This window comes from Chiloscyllium punctatum, chromosome 28 (assembly GCF_047496795.1).
Source record: "Chiloscyllium punctatum isolate Juve2018m chromosome 28, sChiPun1.3, whole genome shotgun sequence".
Classification (NCBI taxonomy): Eukaryota; Metazoa; Chordata; class Chondrichthyes; order Orectolobiformes; family Hemiscylliidae; genus Chiloscyllium; species Chiloscyllium punctatum.
In genome coordinates, this window is record NC_092766.1 from 5,437,659 (window position 1) to 5,456,206 (window position 18,548).

General features: G+C 58.5%; 1 protein-coding gene across 1 annotated transcript in view; it reads left to right on the plus strand.

Annotated features, from left to right (window-relative positions):
- Window positions 1–18,548, plus strand: part of LOC140453866 (uncharacterized) — a 109,191-nt gene that overhangs the window by 490 nt on the left and 90,153 nt on the right. Inside the window, exon 2 of the mRNA XM_072548727.1 lies at window positions 8,749–8,808. Coding sequence (XP_072404828.1) covers window positions 8,749–8,808 — 60 coding nt within the window. The remainder of the gene's footprint in view (window positions 1–8,748; window positions 8,809–18,548) is intronic.

Genomic DNA, 18,548 nt, shown 5'->3' on the forward strand with positions numbered 1-18,548 from the left:
CACACACCGAACAACCCCCCTCACCCCCCACATCACACACCGAACACCCCCACCCCCCTCAACCCCCCTCACCCCCCACATCACACACCGAACACCCCCCTCACCCCCCTCACCCCCCACATCACACACCGAACACCCCCCTCCCCTCACCCCCCACATCACACACCGAACACCCCTCACCCACCCTCACCCCCACATCACACACCGAACACCCCCTCACCCCCCTCACCCCCACATCACACACCGAACACCCCCCTCACCCCCCACATCACACACCGAACACCCCCCTCACCCCCACATCACACACCGAACACCCCCCTCACCCCCCCACATCACACACCGAACACCCCCTCACCCCCCTCACCCCACATCACACACCGAACACCCCCTCACCCCCACATCACACACCGAACACCCCCCTCACCCCCACATCACACACCGAACACCACCCTCACCCCCTCACCCCCCACATCACACACCGAACACCCCCTCACCCCCCTCACCCCCATCACACACCGAACACCCCCCCCCTCACCCCCCACATCACACACCGAACACCCACCTCACCCCCTCACCCCCCACATCACACACCGAACACCCCCCTCACCCCCCTCACCCCCACATCACACACCGAACACCCCCCCCTCACCCCCCACATCACACACCGAACACCCCCTCACCCCCCACATCACACACCGAACACCCCCCTCACCCCCCTCACCCCCACATCACACACCGAACACCCCCCTCACCCCCCTCACCCCCCACATCACACACCGAACACCCCCCTCACCCCCCACATCACACACCGAACACCCCCTCACCCACCTCACCCCCTCACCCCCCACATCACACACCGAACAACCCCCTCACCCCCCTCACCCCCACATCACACACCGAACACCCCCCTCACCCCCCACATCACACACCGAACACCCCCCCTCACCCCCCTCACCCCCCACATCACACACCGAACACCCCCCTCACCCCCCACATCACACACCGAACACCCCCCTCACCCCCCACATCACACACACACCGAACACCCCCCCTCACCCCCCCACATCACACACCGAACACCCCCCTCACCCCCTCATCACACACCGAACACCCCCCTCACCCACCCCCCACATCACACACCGAACACCCCCCTCACCCCCCTCACCCCCCACATCACACACCGAACACCCCCCTCACCCCCCACATCACACACCGAACACCCCCCTCACCCCCCTCACCCCCCACATCACACACCGAACACCCCCCTCACCCCCCCTCATCACACACCGAACACCCCCCTCACCCCCCACATCACACACCGAACACCCCCCCTCACCCCCCTCACCCCCCACATCACACACCGAACACCCCCCTCACCCCCCTCATCACACACCGAACACCCCCCTCACCCCCCACATCACACACCGAACACCCCCTCACCCCCACATCACCACCCTACACCCCCACACCCCCCCCTCACACCCCCACATCACCACACGAACCCCCCTCACCCCCTCACCCCCCACATCACACACCGAACACCCCCCTCACCCCCTCACCCCCACATCACACACCGAACACCCCCCTCACCCCCCCACATCACACACCGAACACCCCCCTCACCCCCCTCACCCCCCACATCACACACCGAACACCCCCCTCACCCCCCTCACCCCCCACATCACACACCGAACACCCCCTCACCCCCCACATCACACACCGAACACCCCCCTCACCCCTCCCCCACATCACACACCGAACACCCCCCTCACCCCCCCACATCACACACCGAACACCCCCCCTCACCCCCCTCACCCCCACATCACACACCGAACACCCCCCTCACCCCCCACATCACACACCGAACACCCCCCTCACCCCCACATCACACACCGAACACCCCCCTCACCCCCCTCACCCCCCACATCACACACCGAACACCCCCTCACCCCCCTCACCCCCCACATCACACACCGAACACCCCCTCACCCCCCACATCACACACCGAACACCCCCCTCACCCCCCTCACCCCCACATCACACACCGAACACCCCCCTCACCCCCTCACCCCCCACATCACACACCGAACACCCCCTCACCACCCCCACATCACACACCGAACACCCCCCTCACCCCCCACATCACACACCGAACACACCCCCCTCACCCCCCTCACCCCCCACATCACACACCGAACACCCCCCTCACCCCCCTCACCCCCCACATCACACCGAACAACCCCCCTCACCCCCACCCCCACATCACACACCGAACACCCCCCTCACCCCCCTCACCCCCACATCACACACCGAACACCCCCCTCACCCCCCTCACCCCCACATCACACACCGAACACCCCCCTCACCCCCCCACATCACACACCGAACACCCCCCTCACCCCTCACCCCCACATCACACACCGAACACCCCCCTCACCCCCCTCACCCCCACATCACACACCGAACACCCCCCTCACCCCCCCCCCACATCACACACCGAACACCCCCCTCACCCCCCTCACCCCCCACATCACACACCGAACACCCCCCTCACCCCCCTCACCCCCCACATCACACACCGAACACCCCCCTCACCCCCTCACACCCCCACATCACACACCGAACACCCCCCTCACCCCCCTCACCCCCCACATCACACACCGAACACCCCCCTCACCCCCCCCATCACACCACACCCCTCACCCCACATCACACACCGAACACCCCCCTCACCCCCCTCACCCCCACATCACACACCGAACACCCCCCTCACCCCCCTCATCACACACCGAACACACCCCCTCACCCCCCCTCACCCCCCACATCACACACCGAACACCCCCACCCCCTCACCCCCACATCACACACCGAACACCCCCCTCACCCCCACATCACACACCGAACACCCCCCTCACCCCCCTCACCCCCACATCACACACCGAACACCCCCTCACCCCCCTCACCCACCCCCCTCACCCCCTCACCCCCACATCACACACCGAACACCCCCCTCACCCCCTCCCCCCACATCACACACCGAACACCCCCTCACCCCCCTCACCCCCACATCACACACCGAACACCCCCCTCACCCCCCTCACCCCCCACATCACACACCGAACACCCCCCTCACCCCCCACATCACACACCGAACACCCCCCTCACCCCCCTCACCCCCACATCACACACCGAACACCCCCCTCACCCCCCTCACCCCCACATCACACACCGAACACCCCCCTCACCCCCCACATCACACACCGAACACCCCCCTCACCCCCCTCACCCCCCACATCACACACCGAACACCCCCCTCACCCCCCTCACCCCCCACATCACACACCGAACACCCCCTCACCCCCCTCACCCCCCACATCACACACCGAACACCCCCCTCACCCCCCTCATCACACACCGAACACCCCCTCACCCCCCACATCACACACCGAACACCCCCCTCACCCCCCTCACCCCCCACATCACACACCGAACACCCCCCTCACCCCCCTCACCCCCCACATCACACACCGAACACCCCCCTCACCCCCCACATCACACACCGAACACCACCCCCTCACCCCCACATCACACACCGAACACCCCCCTCACCCCCCCACATCACACACCGAACACCCCCCTCACCCCCTCACCCCCCACATCACACACCGAACACCCCCCTCACCCCCCTCACCCCCCACATCACACACCGACACACCCCCACACCCCCCTCACCCCCCTCACCCCCTCATCACACACCGAACACCCCCCTCACCCCCCACATCACACACCGAACACCCCCCTCACCCCCCCTCACCCCCCACATCACACACCGAACACCCCCCTCACCCCCCACATCACACACCGAACACCCCCTCACCCCCACATCACACACCGAACACCCCCCTCACCCCCCTCACCCCCCACATCACACACCGAACACCCCCCTCACCCCCACATCACACACCGAACACCCCCCTCACCCCCCCACATCACACACCGAACACCCCCCTCACCCCCCTCACCCCCCTCACCCCCCACATCACACACCGAACACACCCCCTCACCCCCCTCACCCCCACATCACACACCGAACACCCCCCTCACCCCCCCACATCACACACCGAACACCCCCCTCACCCCCCACATCACACACCGAACACCCCCCTCACCCCCCTCACCCCCCACATCACACACCGAACACCCCCCTCACCCCCCTCACCCCCCACATCACACACCGAACACCCCCCCTCACCCCCCTCATCACACACCGAACACCCCCCTCACCCCCCTCACCCCCCACATCACACACCGAACACCCCCCTCACCCCCCACATCACACACCGAACACCCCCACCTCACCACCCCACATCACACACCGAACACCCCCCTCACCCCCCTCACCCCCACATCACACACCGAACACCCCCCCTCACCCCCCCTCACCCCCCCACATCACACACCGAACACCCCCCTCACCCCCCTCACCCCCCCTCATCACACACCGAACACCCCCCTCACCCCCCACATCACACACCGAACACCCCCCTCACCCCCCACATCACACACCGAACACCCCCCTCACCCCCCACATCACACACCGAACACCCCCCTCACCCCCCTCACCCCCACATCACACACCGAACACCCCCCTCACCCCCCTCACCCCCTCATCACACACCGAACACCCCCCTCACCCCCCACATCACACACCGAACACCCCCCTCACCCCCCTCACCCCCCACATCACACACCGAACACCCCCCTCACCCCCCTCACCCCCCTCATCACACACCGAACACCCCCCTCACCCCCCCACATCACACACCGAACACCCCCCTCACCCCCCTCACCCCCCACATCACACACCGAACACCCCCCCTCACCCCCCTCACCCCCCACATCACACACCGAACACCCCCCTCACCCCCCACATCACACACCGAACACCCCCCTCACCCCCCTCACCCCCCACATCACACACCGAACACCCCCCCTCACCCCCACATCACACACCGAACACCCCCCTCACCCCCCTCACCCCCCTCATCACACACCGAACACCCCCCTCACCCCCACCTCACCCCCCACATCACACACCGAACACCCCCCTCACCCCCCTCACCCCCACATCACACACCGAACACCCCCCTCACCCCCCACATCACACACCGAACACCCCCCTCACCCCCTCACCCCCCACATCACACACCGAACACCCCCCACCCCCCTCACCCCCCTCATCACACACCGAACACCCCCCTCACCCCCCTCACCCCCACATCACACACCGAACACCCCCCTCACCCCCTCACCCCCCTCATCACATACCGAACACCCCCCTCACCCCCCTCACCCCCCACATCACACACCGAACACCCCCCTCACCCCCCTCACCCCCCACATCACACACCGAACACCCCCTCACCCCCTCACCCCCCACATCACACACCGAACACCCCCCTCACCCCCCACATCACACACCGAACACCCCCCTCACCCCCCTCATCACACACCGAACACACCCCCCTCACCCCCCTCACCCCCCACATCACACACCGAACACCCCCTCACCCCCCTCACCCCCCACATCACACACCGAACACCCCCTCACCCCCCACATCACACACACGAACACCCCCCTCACCCCCCCTCACCCCCCACATCACACACCGAACACCCCCCTCACCCCCCTCACCCCCCTCACCCCCACATCACACACCGAACACCCCCCTCACCCCCCTCATCACACACCGAACACCCCCTCACCCCCCTCACCCCCTCACCCCCACATCACACACCGAACACCCCCCTCACCCCCCTCACCCCCCTCACCCCCCACATCACACACCGAACACCCCCCTCACCCCCCTCACCCCCACATCACACACCGAACACCCCCCTCACCCCCCTCATCACACACCGAACACCCCCTCACCCCCTCACCCCCCACATCACACACCGAACACCCCCCCTCACCCCCCTCACCCCCCACATCACACACCCGAACACCCCCCTCACCCCCCTCACCCCCCACATCACACACCGAACACCCCCCTCACCCCCCACATCACACACCGAACACCCCCTCACCCCCCTCACCCCACATCACACACCGAACACCCCCCTCACCCCCCTCACCCCCACATCACACACCGAACACCCCCCTCACCCCCCCACATCACACACCGAACACCCCCCTCACCCCCTCATCACACACCGAACACCCCCTCACCCCCTCACCCCCCACATCACACACCGAACACCCCCCTCACCCCCCTCACCCCCCACATCACACACCGAACACCCCCCTCACCCCCCCACATCACACACCGAACACCCCCCTCACCCCCCACATCACACACCGAACACCCCCCTCACCCCCCTCACCCCCCACATCACACACCGAACACCCCCCTCACCCCCCTCACCCCCCACATCACACACCGAACACCCCCCTCACCCCCCACATCACACACCGAACACCCCCCTCACCCCCCTCATCACACACCGAACACCCCCCTCACCCCCCCTCACCCCCCACATCACACACCGAACACCCCCTCACCCCCCTCACCCCCCACATCACACACCGAACACCCCCCTCACCCCCCTCATCACACACCGAACACCCCCCTCACCCCCCTCATCACACACCGAACACCCCCCTCACCCCCCATCACACACCGAACACCCCCTCACCCCCACATCACACACCGAACACCCCCCTCACCCCCTCACCCCCCACATCACACACCGAACACCCCCCTCACCCCCCTCATCACACACCGAACACCCCCCTCACCCCCCACATCACACACCGAACACCCCCCTCACCCCCCTCACCCCCCACATCACACACCGAACACCCCCCTCACCCCCCTCATCACACACCGAACACCCCCCTCACCCCCCTCACCCCCCACATCACACACCGAACACCCCCCTCACCCCCCTCACCCCCCACATCACACACCGAACACCCCCCTCACCCCCACATCACACACCGAACACCCCCCTCACCCCCCTCACCCCCCACATCACACACCGAACACCCCCCTCACCCCCCTCACCCCCCTCATCACACACCGAACACCCCCCTCACCCCCCACATCACACACCGAACACCCCCCTCACCCCCACATCACACACCGAACACCCCCCTCACCCCCTCACCCCCCACATCACACACCGAACACCCCCCTCACCCCCCACATCACACACCGAACACCCCCCTCACCCCCTCACCCCCCTCATCACACACCGAACACCCCCCTCACCCCCCTCATCACACACCGAACACCCCCCTCACCCCCCACATCACACACCGAACACCCCCCTCACCCCCCTCATCACACACCGAACACCCCCCCTCACCCCCCTCATCACACACCGAACACCCCCATAATACCCACATCAATCTGGTTGAGATATAGGGGGTGTAGATACAGAATAAAGCCACTCTATCCTGTGTCCCAATCCCAGGGACAGCACGGGGTTAGATACAGAGTAAAGCTCCCTCTACACTGTCCCCCCCCCATCCCAGGGACAGGGACAGCACGGGGTTAGATACAGAGTAAAGCTCCCTCTACACTGTCCCCCCCATCCAGGGACAGGGACAGCACGGGTTTAGATACAGAGTAAAGCTCCCTCTACACTGTACCCCCCATCCAAGGGACAGGGACAGCACGGTTTAGATACAGAGTAAAGCTCCCTCTACACTGTCCCCCCCATCCCAGGGACAGGGACAGGGACAGCACGGGGTTAGATACAGAGTAAAGCTCTCTCTACACTGTCCCCCCCACCATCCCAGGGACAGGGACAGCACGGGTTTAGATACAGAGTAAAGCTCCCTCTACACTGTCCCCCCATCCCAGGGACAGGGACAGGGACAGCACGGGGTTAGATACAGAGTAAAGCTCTCTCTACACTGTTCCCCCCCACCATCCCAGGGACAGGGACAGTACGGGGTTAGATACAGAGTAAAGCTCCCTCTACACTGTCCCCCCCATCCCAGGGACAGGGACAGTACGGGTTTAGATACAGAGTAAAGCTCCCTCTACACTGTCCCCCCCACCATCCCAGGGACAGGGACAGTACGGGGCTAGATACAGAGTAAAGCTCTCTCTACGCTGTCCCCCCCATCCCAGGGACAGGGACAGTACGGGGTTAGATACAGAGTAAAGCTCCCTCTACACTGTCCCCCCCACCATCCCAGGTACAGCACGGGGTTAGAGACAGAGTAAAGCTCCCTCTACACTGTCCCCCCCATCCCAGGGACAGGGACAGTACGGGGTTAGATACAGAGTAAAGCTGCCTCTACACTGTACCCCCCATCCCAGAGGCAGGGACAGCAAGGGGTTACATACAGAGTAAAGCTCTCTCTACACTGTACCCCCCACCATCCCAGGGACAGGGACAGTACGGGGTTAGATACAGAGTAAAGCTCCCTCTACACTGACCCCCATCCCAGGGACAGGGACAGCACGGGGTTAGATACAGAGTAAAGCTCCCTCTACACTGTACCCCCCCATCCCAGGGACAGGGACAGTACGGGGTGAGATACAGAGTAAAGCTCCCTCTACACTGTCCCCCCCATCCCAGGGACAGGGACAGTACGGGGTTAGATACAGAGTAAAGCTCCCTCTACACTGTACCCCCCCATCCCAGAGGCAGGGACAGTACGGGGTGAGATATCTGTTTGCTGGAGTCCTGTTTCCTGACCAATTTGCCTCCTCGTCTGTTTTCCAGCGTTTCTCGAGAGCCTGGTGAAGGTGAGACCCGAAGTGTCAGTCCTGCGTCTCGCACCAGGTCAGCGCAACATAATCTGATCAGAAATCAGTCCCTCTCTCACTCTTACCGAGAGTCTGCCCTTCCTCGTGTCTCTCAGTACCCCCCAGCCAACCTCTCTCTCTATCTCTCTCAGGGAGATATCTGTACACTGACTGGTGTCTCTCAGTCCCCCCTCTCTCTCAGGGAGATATCTGTACACTGACTGGTGTCTCTCAGTCCCCTCTCTCTCTCTCTGGGAGATATCTGTACACTGACTGGTGTCTCTCAGTCCCCTCTCTCTCAGGGAGATATCTGTACACTGACTGGTGTCTCTCAGTCCCCTCTCTCTCTCAGGGAGATATCTGTACACTGACTGGTGTCTCTCAGTCCCCCCTCTCTCTCAGGGAGATATCTGTACACTGACTGGTGTCTCTCAGTCCCCTCTCTCTCAGGGAGATATCTGTACACTGACTGGTGTCTCTCAGTCCCCTCTCTCACTCTCTGGGAGATATCTGTACACTGACTGGTGTCTCTCAGTCCCCTCTCTCCCTCAGGGAGATATCTGTACACTGACTGGTGTCTCTCAGTCCCCCCTCTCCCTCAGGGAGATATCTGTACACTGACTGGTGTCTCTCAGTCCCCTCTCTCTCTCTCAGGGAGATATCTGTACACTGACTGGTGTCTCTCAGTCCCCTCTCTCTCTCAGGGAGATATCTGTACACTGACAGGTGTCTCTCAGTCCCCCCTCTCTCTCTCTCAGGGAGATATCTGTACACTGACTGGTGTCTCTCAGTCCCCTCTCTCTCTCAGGGAGATATCTGTACACTGACTGGTGTCTCTCAGTCCCCCCCATCTCTCTCTCAGGGAGATATCTGTACACTGACTGGTGTCTCTCAGTCCCCCCTCTCTCTCTCAGGGAGATATCTGTACACTGACTGGTGTCTCTCAGTCCCCTCTCTCTCATGGAGATATCTGTACACTGACTGGTGTCTCTCAGTCCCCTCTCTCTCTCTCAGGGAGATATCTGTACACTGACTGGTGTCTCTCAGTCCCCTCTCTCTCAGGGAGATATCTGTACACTGACTGGTGTCTCTCAGTCCCCCCCCTCTCTCTCTCAGGGAGATATCTGTACACTGACTGGTGTCTCTCAGTCCCCTCTCTCAGGGAGATATCTGTACACTGACTGGTGTCTCTCAGTCCCCTCTCTCTCTCTCAGGGAGATATCTGTACACTGACTGGTGTCTCTCAGTCCCCCCTCTCTCTCAGGGAGATATCTGTACACTGACTGGTGTCTCTCAGTCCTCTCTCTCTCTCTCAGGGAGATATCTGTACACTGACTGATGTCACTCAGTCCCCCCTCTCTCTCTCAGGGAGATATCTGTACACTGACTGGTGTCTCTCAGTCCCCTCTCTCTCTCAGGGAGATATCTGTACACTGACTGGTGTCTCTCAGTCCCCTCTCTCTCTCTCAGGGAGATATCTGTACACTGACTGGTGTCTCTCAGTCCCCCCTCTCTCTCAGGGAGATATCTGTACACTGACTGGCGTCTCTCAGTCCCCCCGCTCTCTCTCAGGGAGATATCTGTACACTGACTGGTGTCTCTCAGTCCACCCTCTCTCTCTCAGGGAGATATCTGTACACTGACTGGTGTCTCTCAGTTCCCCCCCTCTCTCTCAGGGAGATATCTGTACATTGACTGGTGTCTCTCAGTCCCCCCCCTCTCTCTCAGGGAGATATCTGTACACTGACTGGTGTCTCTCAGTCCTCTCTCTCTCTCAGGGAGATATCTGTACACTGACTGGTGTCAATCAGTCCCCTCTCTCTCTCTCACGGAGATATCTATACACTGACTGGTGTCTCTCAGTCCCCTCTCTCTCACAGGGAGATATCTGTACACTGACTGGTGTCACTCAGTCCCCCCTCTCTCTCTCAGGGAGATATCTGTACACTGACTGGTGTCTCTCAGTCCCCTCTCTCTCTCAGGGAGATATCTGTACACTGACTGGTGTCTCTCAGTCCCCTCTCTCTCTCTCAGGGAGATATCTGTACACTGACTGGTGTCTCTCAGTCCCCCCTCTCTCTCAGGGAGATATCTGTACACTGACTGGCGTCTCTCAGTCCCCCCGCTCTCTCTCAGGGAGATATCTGTACACTGGCTGGTGTCTCTCAGTCCCCCCTCTCTCTCTCAGGGAGATATCTGTACATTGACTGGTGTCTCTCAGTCCCCCCTCTCTCTCTCAGGGAGATATCTGTACACTGACTGGCGTCTCTCAGTCCCCCCGCTCTCTCTCAGGGAGATATCTGTACACTGACTGGTGTCTCTCAGTTCCCCCCCTCTCTCTCAGGGAGATATCTGTACATTGACTGGTGTCTCTCAGCCCCCCCCTCTCTCTCAGGGAGATATCTGTACACTGACTGGTGTCTCTCAGTCCTCTCTCTCTCTCAGGGAGATATCTGTACACTGACTGGTGTCTCTCAGTCCCCTCTCTCTCTCAGGGCGATATCTGTACACTGACTGGTGTCTCTCTGTCCCCCCTCTCTCTCTCAGGGAGATATCTGTACACTGACTGGTGTCTCTCAGTCCCCTCTCTCAGGGAGATATCTGTACACTGACTGGTGTCTCTCAGTCTCCTCTCTCTCTCTCAGGGAGATATCTGTACACTGACTGGTTTCTCTCAGTCCCCTCTCTCTCTCAGGGAGATATCTGTACACTGACTAGTGTCTCTCAGTCCTCTCTCTCTCAGGGAGATATCTGTACACTGACTGGTGTCTCTCAGTCCCCTCTCTCTCTCTCAGGGAGATATCTGTACACTGACTGGTGTCTCTCAGTCCTCTCTCTCTCAGGGAGATATCTGTACACTGACTGGTGTCTCTCAGTCCCCTCTCTCTCTCTCAGGGAGATATCTGTACACTGACTGGTGTCTCTCAGTTCCCTTTCTCTCTCAAGGAGATATCTGTACACTGACTGGTGTCTCTCAGTCCTCTCTCTCTCAGGGAGATATCTGTACACTGGCTGGTGTCTCTCAGTCCCCTCTCTCTCTCTCAGGGAGATATCTGTACACTGACTGGTGTCTCACAGTCCCCTCTCTCTCTCTCAGGGAGATATCTTTACACTGACTGGTGTCTCTCAGTCCCCTCTCTCTCTCTCAGGGCGATATCTGTACACTGACTGGTGTCTCTCAGTCCCCCCTCTCTCTCTCTCTCAGGGAGATATCTGTACACTGACTGGTGTCTCTCAGTCCCCCCTCTCTCTCTCAGGGAGATATCTGTACACTGACTGGTGTCTCTCATTCCCCCCTCTCTCTCTCTCAGGGAGATATCTGTACACTGACTGGGGTCTCTCAGTACCCCCTCTCTCTCTCAGGGAGATATCTGTACACTGACTGGTGTCTCTCAGTCCCCTCTCTCTCTCTCAGGGAGATATCTGTACACTGACTGGTGTCTCTCAGTCCCCTCTCTCTCTCTCAGGGAGATATCTGTACACTGACTGGTGTCTCTCAGTCCCCTCTCTCTCTCTCTCAGGGAGATATCTGTACACTGACTGGTGTCTCTCAGTCCTCTCTCTCTCTCTCAGGGAGTTATCTTTACACTGACTGGTGTCTCTCAGTCCCCTCTCTCTCAGGGAGATATCTGTACACTTACTGGTGTCTCTCAGTCCCCCCTCTCTCTCTCTCTCAGGGAGATATCTGTACACTGACTGGTGTCTCTCAGTCCCCTCTCTCTCTCTCAGGGAGATATCTGTACACTGACTGGTGTCTCTCAGTCCCCTCTCTCTCTCTCAGGGAGATATCTGTACACTGACTGGTGTCTCTCAGTCCCCCCTCTCTCTCTCAGGGAGATATCTGTACACTGACTGGTGTCTCTCAGTCCCCTCTCTCTCTCTCTCAGGGAGATATCTGTACACTGACTGGTGTCTCTCAGTCCTCTCTCTCTCTCTCAGGGAGATATCTTTACACTGACTGGTGTCTCTCAGTCCCCTCTCTCTCAGGGAGATATCTGTACACTTACTGGTGTCTCTCAGTCCCCCCTCTCTCTCTCTCTCAGGGAGATATCTGTACACTGACTGGTGTCTCTCAGTCCCCTCTCTCTCTCTCAGGGAGATATCTGTACACTGACTGGTGCCTCTCAGTCCCCTCTCTCTCTCTCAGGGAGATATCTGTACACTGACTGGTGTCTCTCAGTCCCCTCTCTCTCTCTCAGGGTGATATCTGTACACTGACTGGTGTCTCTCAGTCCTCTCTCTCTCTCAGGGAGATATCTGTACACTGACTGGTGTCTCTCAGTCCCCCCTCTCTCTCTCAGGGAGATATCTGTACACTAACTGGTGTCTCTCAGTCCCCCCCCCTCTCTCTCAGGGAGATATCTGTACACTGACTGTTGTCTCTCACTCCCCTCTCTCTCTCAGGGAGATATCTGTACACTGACTGGTTTCTCTCAGTCCACTCTCTCTCTCTCACGGAGATATCTGCACACTGACTGGTGTCTCTCAGTCCCCTCTCTCTCTCTCAGGGTGATATCTGTACACTGACTGGTGTCTCTCAGTCCTCTCTCTCTCTCAGGGAGATATCTGTACACTGACTGGTGTCTCTCAGTCCCCCCTCTCTCTCTCAGGGAGATGTCTGTACACTGACTGGTGTCTCTCAGTCTCGCCCCTCTCTCTCAGGGAGATATCTGTACACTGACTGGTGTCTCACAGTCCCCTCTCTCAGGGGGATATCTGTACACTGACTGGTGTCCCTCAGTCCCCCCTGTCTCTCTCAGGGAGATATCTGTACACTGACTGGTGTCTCTCTGTCCCCCCTCTCTCTCTCAGGGAGATATCTGTACACTGACTGGTGTCTCTCAGTTCCCCCTGTCTCTCTCAGGGAGATATCTGTACACTGACTGGTGTCAATCAGTCCCCTCTCTCTCTCAGGGAGATATGTGTACACTGACTGGTGTCTCTCAGTCCCCTCTCTCTCTCTCAGGGAGATATCTGTACACTGACTGGTGTCTCTCAGTCCCCTCTCTCTCTCTCAGGGAGATATCTGTACACTGACTGGTGTCTCTCAGTCCCCTCTCTCTCTCAGGGAGATATTAGTACACTGACTGGTGTCTCTCAGTCCCCTCTCTCTCTCAGGGAGATATCTGTACACTGACTGGTGTCTCTCAGTCCCCTCTCTCTCAGGGAGATATCTGTACACTGACTGGTGTCCCTCAGTCCTCTCTCTCTCTCAGGGAGATATCTGTACACTGACTGGTTTCTCTCAGTCCCCTCTCTCTCTCAGGGAGATATGCGTACACTGACTGGTGTCTCTCAGTTCCCTTTCTCTCTCAGGGAGATATCTGTACACTGACTGGTGTCTCTCAGTCCCCTCTCTCTCTCTCTCAGGGAGATATCTGTTAACTGACTGATGTCTCTCAGTCCCCCCTCTCTCTCAGGGAGATATCTGTCCACTGACTGGTGTCTCTCAGTCCTCTCTCTCTCTCTCAGGGAGATATCTTTACACTGACTGGTGTCTCTCAGTCCCCTCTCTCTCAGGGAGATATCTGTACACTGACTGGTGTCTCTCAGTCCCCCCCCCCTCTCTCTCAGGGAGATATCTGTACACTGACTGGTGTCTCTCAGTCCCCCCTCTCTCTCAGGGAGGTATTTGTACACTGACTGGTGTCTCTCAGTCCCCCTCTCTCTCTCAGGAAGATATCTGTACACTGACTGGTGTCTCTCAGTCCCCCCTCTCTCTCAGGGAGATATCTGTACACTGACTGGTGTCTCTCAGTCCCCTCTCTCTCAGGGAGATATCTGTACACTGACTGGTGTCTCTCAGTCCCCTCTCTCTCTCTCAGGGAGATATCTATACACTGACTGGTGTCTCTCAGTCCCCCCTCTCTCTCAGGGAGATATCTGTACACTGACTGGAGTCTCTTAGTCCTCTCTCTCTCTCAGGGAGATATCTGTACACTGACTGGTGTCTCTCAGTCCCCCCTCTCTCTCTCAGGGAGATATCTGTACACTGACTGGTGTCTCTCAGTCCCCTCTCTCTCTCAGGGAGATATCTGTACACTGACTGGTGTCTCTCAGTCCCCTCTCTCTCTCTCAGGGAGATATCTGTACACTGACTGGTGTCTCTCAGTCCCCCCTCTCTCTCAGGGAGATATCTGTACACTGACTGGCGTCTCTCAGTCCCCCCTCTCTCTCTCAGGGAGATATCTGTACACTGACTGGTGTCTCTCAGTCCCCCCTCTCTCTCTCAGGGAGATATCTGTACACTGACTGTTGTCTCTCAGTTCCCCCCCACTCTCTCAGGGAGATATCTGTACACTGACTGGTGTCTCTCAGTCCACTCTCTCTCTCAGGGAGATATCTGTACACTGACTGGTGTCTCTCTGTCCCCCCTCTCTCTCTCACGGAGATATCTGTACACTGACTGGTGTCTCTCAGTCCCCCCTCTCTCTCAGGGAGATATCTGTACACTGACTGGTGTCTCTCAGTTCCCCCCCACTCTCTCAGGGAGATATCTGTACACTGGCTGGTGTCTCTCAGTCCCCTCTCTCTCTCAGGGAGATATCTGTACACTGACTGGTGTCTCTCAGTCCCCTCTCTCTCTCTCAGGGAGATATCTGTACACTGACTGGTGTCTCTCAGTCCCCCCTCTCTCTCAGGGAGATATCTGTACACTGACTGGCGTCTCTCAGTCCCCCCTCTCTCTCTCAGGGAGATATCTGTACACTGACTGGTGTCTCTCAGTCCCCCCTCTCTCTCTCAGGGAGATATCTGTACACTGACTGGTGTCTCTCAGTTCCCCCCCACTCTCTCAGGGAGATATCTGTACACTGACTGGTGTCTCTCAGTCCACTCTCTCTCTCAGGGAGATATCTGTGTACACTGACTGGTGTCTCTCAGTCCACTCTCTCTCTCAGGGAGATATCTGTACACTGACTGGTGTCTCTCTGTCCCCCCTCTCTCTCTCACGGAGATATCTGTACACTGACTGGTGTCTCTCAGTCCCCTCTCTCTCTCTCAGGGAGATATCTGTACACTGACTGGTGTCTCTCAGCCCCCCCCCCTCTCTCTCAGGGAGATATCTGTACACTGACTGGTGTCTCTCAGTCCTCTCTCTCTCTCAGGGAGATATCTGTACACTGACTGGTGTCTCTCAGTCCCCTCTCTCTCTCAGGGAGATATCTGTACACTGACTGGTGTCTCTCAGTCCACTCTCTCTCTCAGGGAGATATCTGTACACTGACTGGTGTCTCTCTGTCCCCCCTCTCTCTCTCACGGAGATATCTGTACACTGACTGGTGTCTCTCAGTCCCCCCCCTCTCTCAGGGAGATATCTGTACACTGACTGGTGTCTCTCAGTCCCCTCTCTCAGGGAGATATCTGTACACTGACTGGTGTCTCTCAGTCTCCTCTCTCTCTCTCAGGGAGATATCTGTACACTGACTGGTTTCTCTCAGTCCCCTCTCTCTCTCAGGGAGATATCTGTACACTGACTAGTGTCTCTCAGTCCTCTCTCTCTCAGGGAGATATCTGTACACTGACTGGTGTCTCTCAGTCCCCTCTCTCTCTCTCAGGGAGATATCTGTACACTGACTGGTGTCTCTCAGTCCTCTCTCTCTCAGGGAGATATCTGTACACTGACTGGTGTCTCTCAGTCCCCTCTCTCTCTCTCAGGGAGATATCTGTACACTGACTGGTGTCTCTCAGTCCCCTCTCTCTCTCAGGGAGATATCTGTACACTGACAGGTGTCTCTCAGTCCCCCCTCTCTCTCTCTCAGGGAGATATCTGTACACTGACTGGTGTCTCTCAGTCCCCTCTCTCTCTCAGGGAGATATCTGTACACTGACTGGTGTCTCTCAGTCCCCCCCATCTCTCTCTCAGGGAGATATCTGTACACTGACTGGTGTCTCTCAGTCCCCCCTCTCTCTCTCAGGGAGATATCTGTACACTGACTGGTGTCTCTCAGTCCCCTCTCTCTCATGGAGATATCTGTACACTGACTGGTGTCTCTCAGTCCCCTCTCTCTCTCTCAGGGAGATATCTGTACACTGACTGGTGTCTCTCAGTCCCCTCTCTCTCAGGGAGATATCTGTACACTGACTGGTGTCTCTCAGTCCCCCCCCTCTCTCTCTCAGGGAGATATCTGTACACTGACTGGTGTCTCTCAGTCCCCTCTCTCAGGGAGATATCTGTACACTGACTGGTGTCTCTCAGTCCCCTCTCTCTCTCTCAGGGAGATATCTGTACACTGACTGGTGTCTCTCAGTCCCCCCTCTCTCTCAGGGAGATATCTGTACACTGACTGGTGTCTCTCAGTCCTCTCTCTCTCTCTCAGGGAGATATCTGTACACTGACTGATGTCACTCAGTCCCCCCTCTCTCTCTCAGGGAGATATCTGTACACTGACTGGTGTCTCTCAGTCCCCTCTCTCTCTCAGGGAGATATCTGTACACTGACTGGTGTCTCTCAGTCCCCTCTCTCTCTCTCAGGGAGATATCTGTACACTGACTGGTGTCTCTCAGTCCCCCCTCTCTCTCAGGGAGATATCTGTACACTGACTGGCGTCTCTCAGTCCCCCCGCTCTCTCTCAGGGAGATATCTGTACACTGACTGGTGTCTCTCAGTCCACCCTCTCTCTCTCAGGGAGATATCTGTACACTGACTGGTGTCTCTCAGTTCCCCCCCTCTCTCTCAGGGAGATATCTGTACATTGACTGGTGTCTCTCAGTCCCCCCCCTCTCTCTCAGGGAGATATCTGTACACTGACTGGTGTCTCTCAGTCCTCTCTCTCTCTCAGGGAGATATCTGTACACTGACTGGTGTCAATCAGTCCCCTCTCTCTCTCTCACGGAGATATCTATACACTGACTGGTGTCTCTCAGTCCCCTCTCTCTCACAGGGAGATATCTGTACACTGACTGGTGTCACTCAGTCCCCCCTCTCTCTCTCAGGGAGATATCTGTACACTGACTGGTGTCTCTCAGTCCCCTCTCTCTCTCAGGGAGATATCTGTACACTGACTGGTGTCTCTCAGTCCCCTCTCTCTCTCTCAGGGAGATATCTGTACACTGACTGGTGTCTCTCAGTCCCCCCTCTCTCTCAGGGAGATATCTGTACACTGACTGGCGTCTCTCAGTCCCCCCGCTCTCTCTCAGGGAGATATCTGTACACTGGCTGGTGTCTCTCAGTCCCCCCTCTCTCTCTCAGGGAGATATCTGTACATTGACTGGTGTCTCTCAGTCCCCCCTCTCTCTCTCAGGGAGATATCTGTACACTGACTGGCGTCTCTCAGTCCCCCCGCTCTCTCTCAGGGAGATATCTGTACACTGACTGGTGTCTCTCAGTTCCCCCCCTCTCTCTCAGGGAGATATCTGTACATTGACTGGTGTCTCTCAGCCCCCCCCTCTCTCTCAGGGAGATATCTGTACACTGACTGGTGTCTCTCAGTCCTCTCTCTCTCTCAGGGAGATATCTGTACACTGACTGGTGTCTCTCAGTCCCCTCTCTCTCTCAGGGCGATATCTGTACACTGACTGGTGTCTCTCTGTCCCCCCTCTCTCTCTCAGGGAGATATCTGTACACTGACTGGTGTCTCTCAGTCCCCTCTCTCAGGGAGATATCTGTACACTGACTGGTGTCTCTCAGTCTCCTCTCTCTCTCTCAGGGAGATATCTGTACACTGACTGGTTTCTCTCAGTCCCCTCTCTCTCTCAGGGAGATATCTGTACACTGACTAGTGTCTCTCAGTCCTCTCTCTCTCAGGGAGATATCTGTACACTGACTGGTGTCTCTCA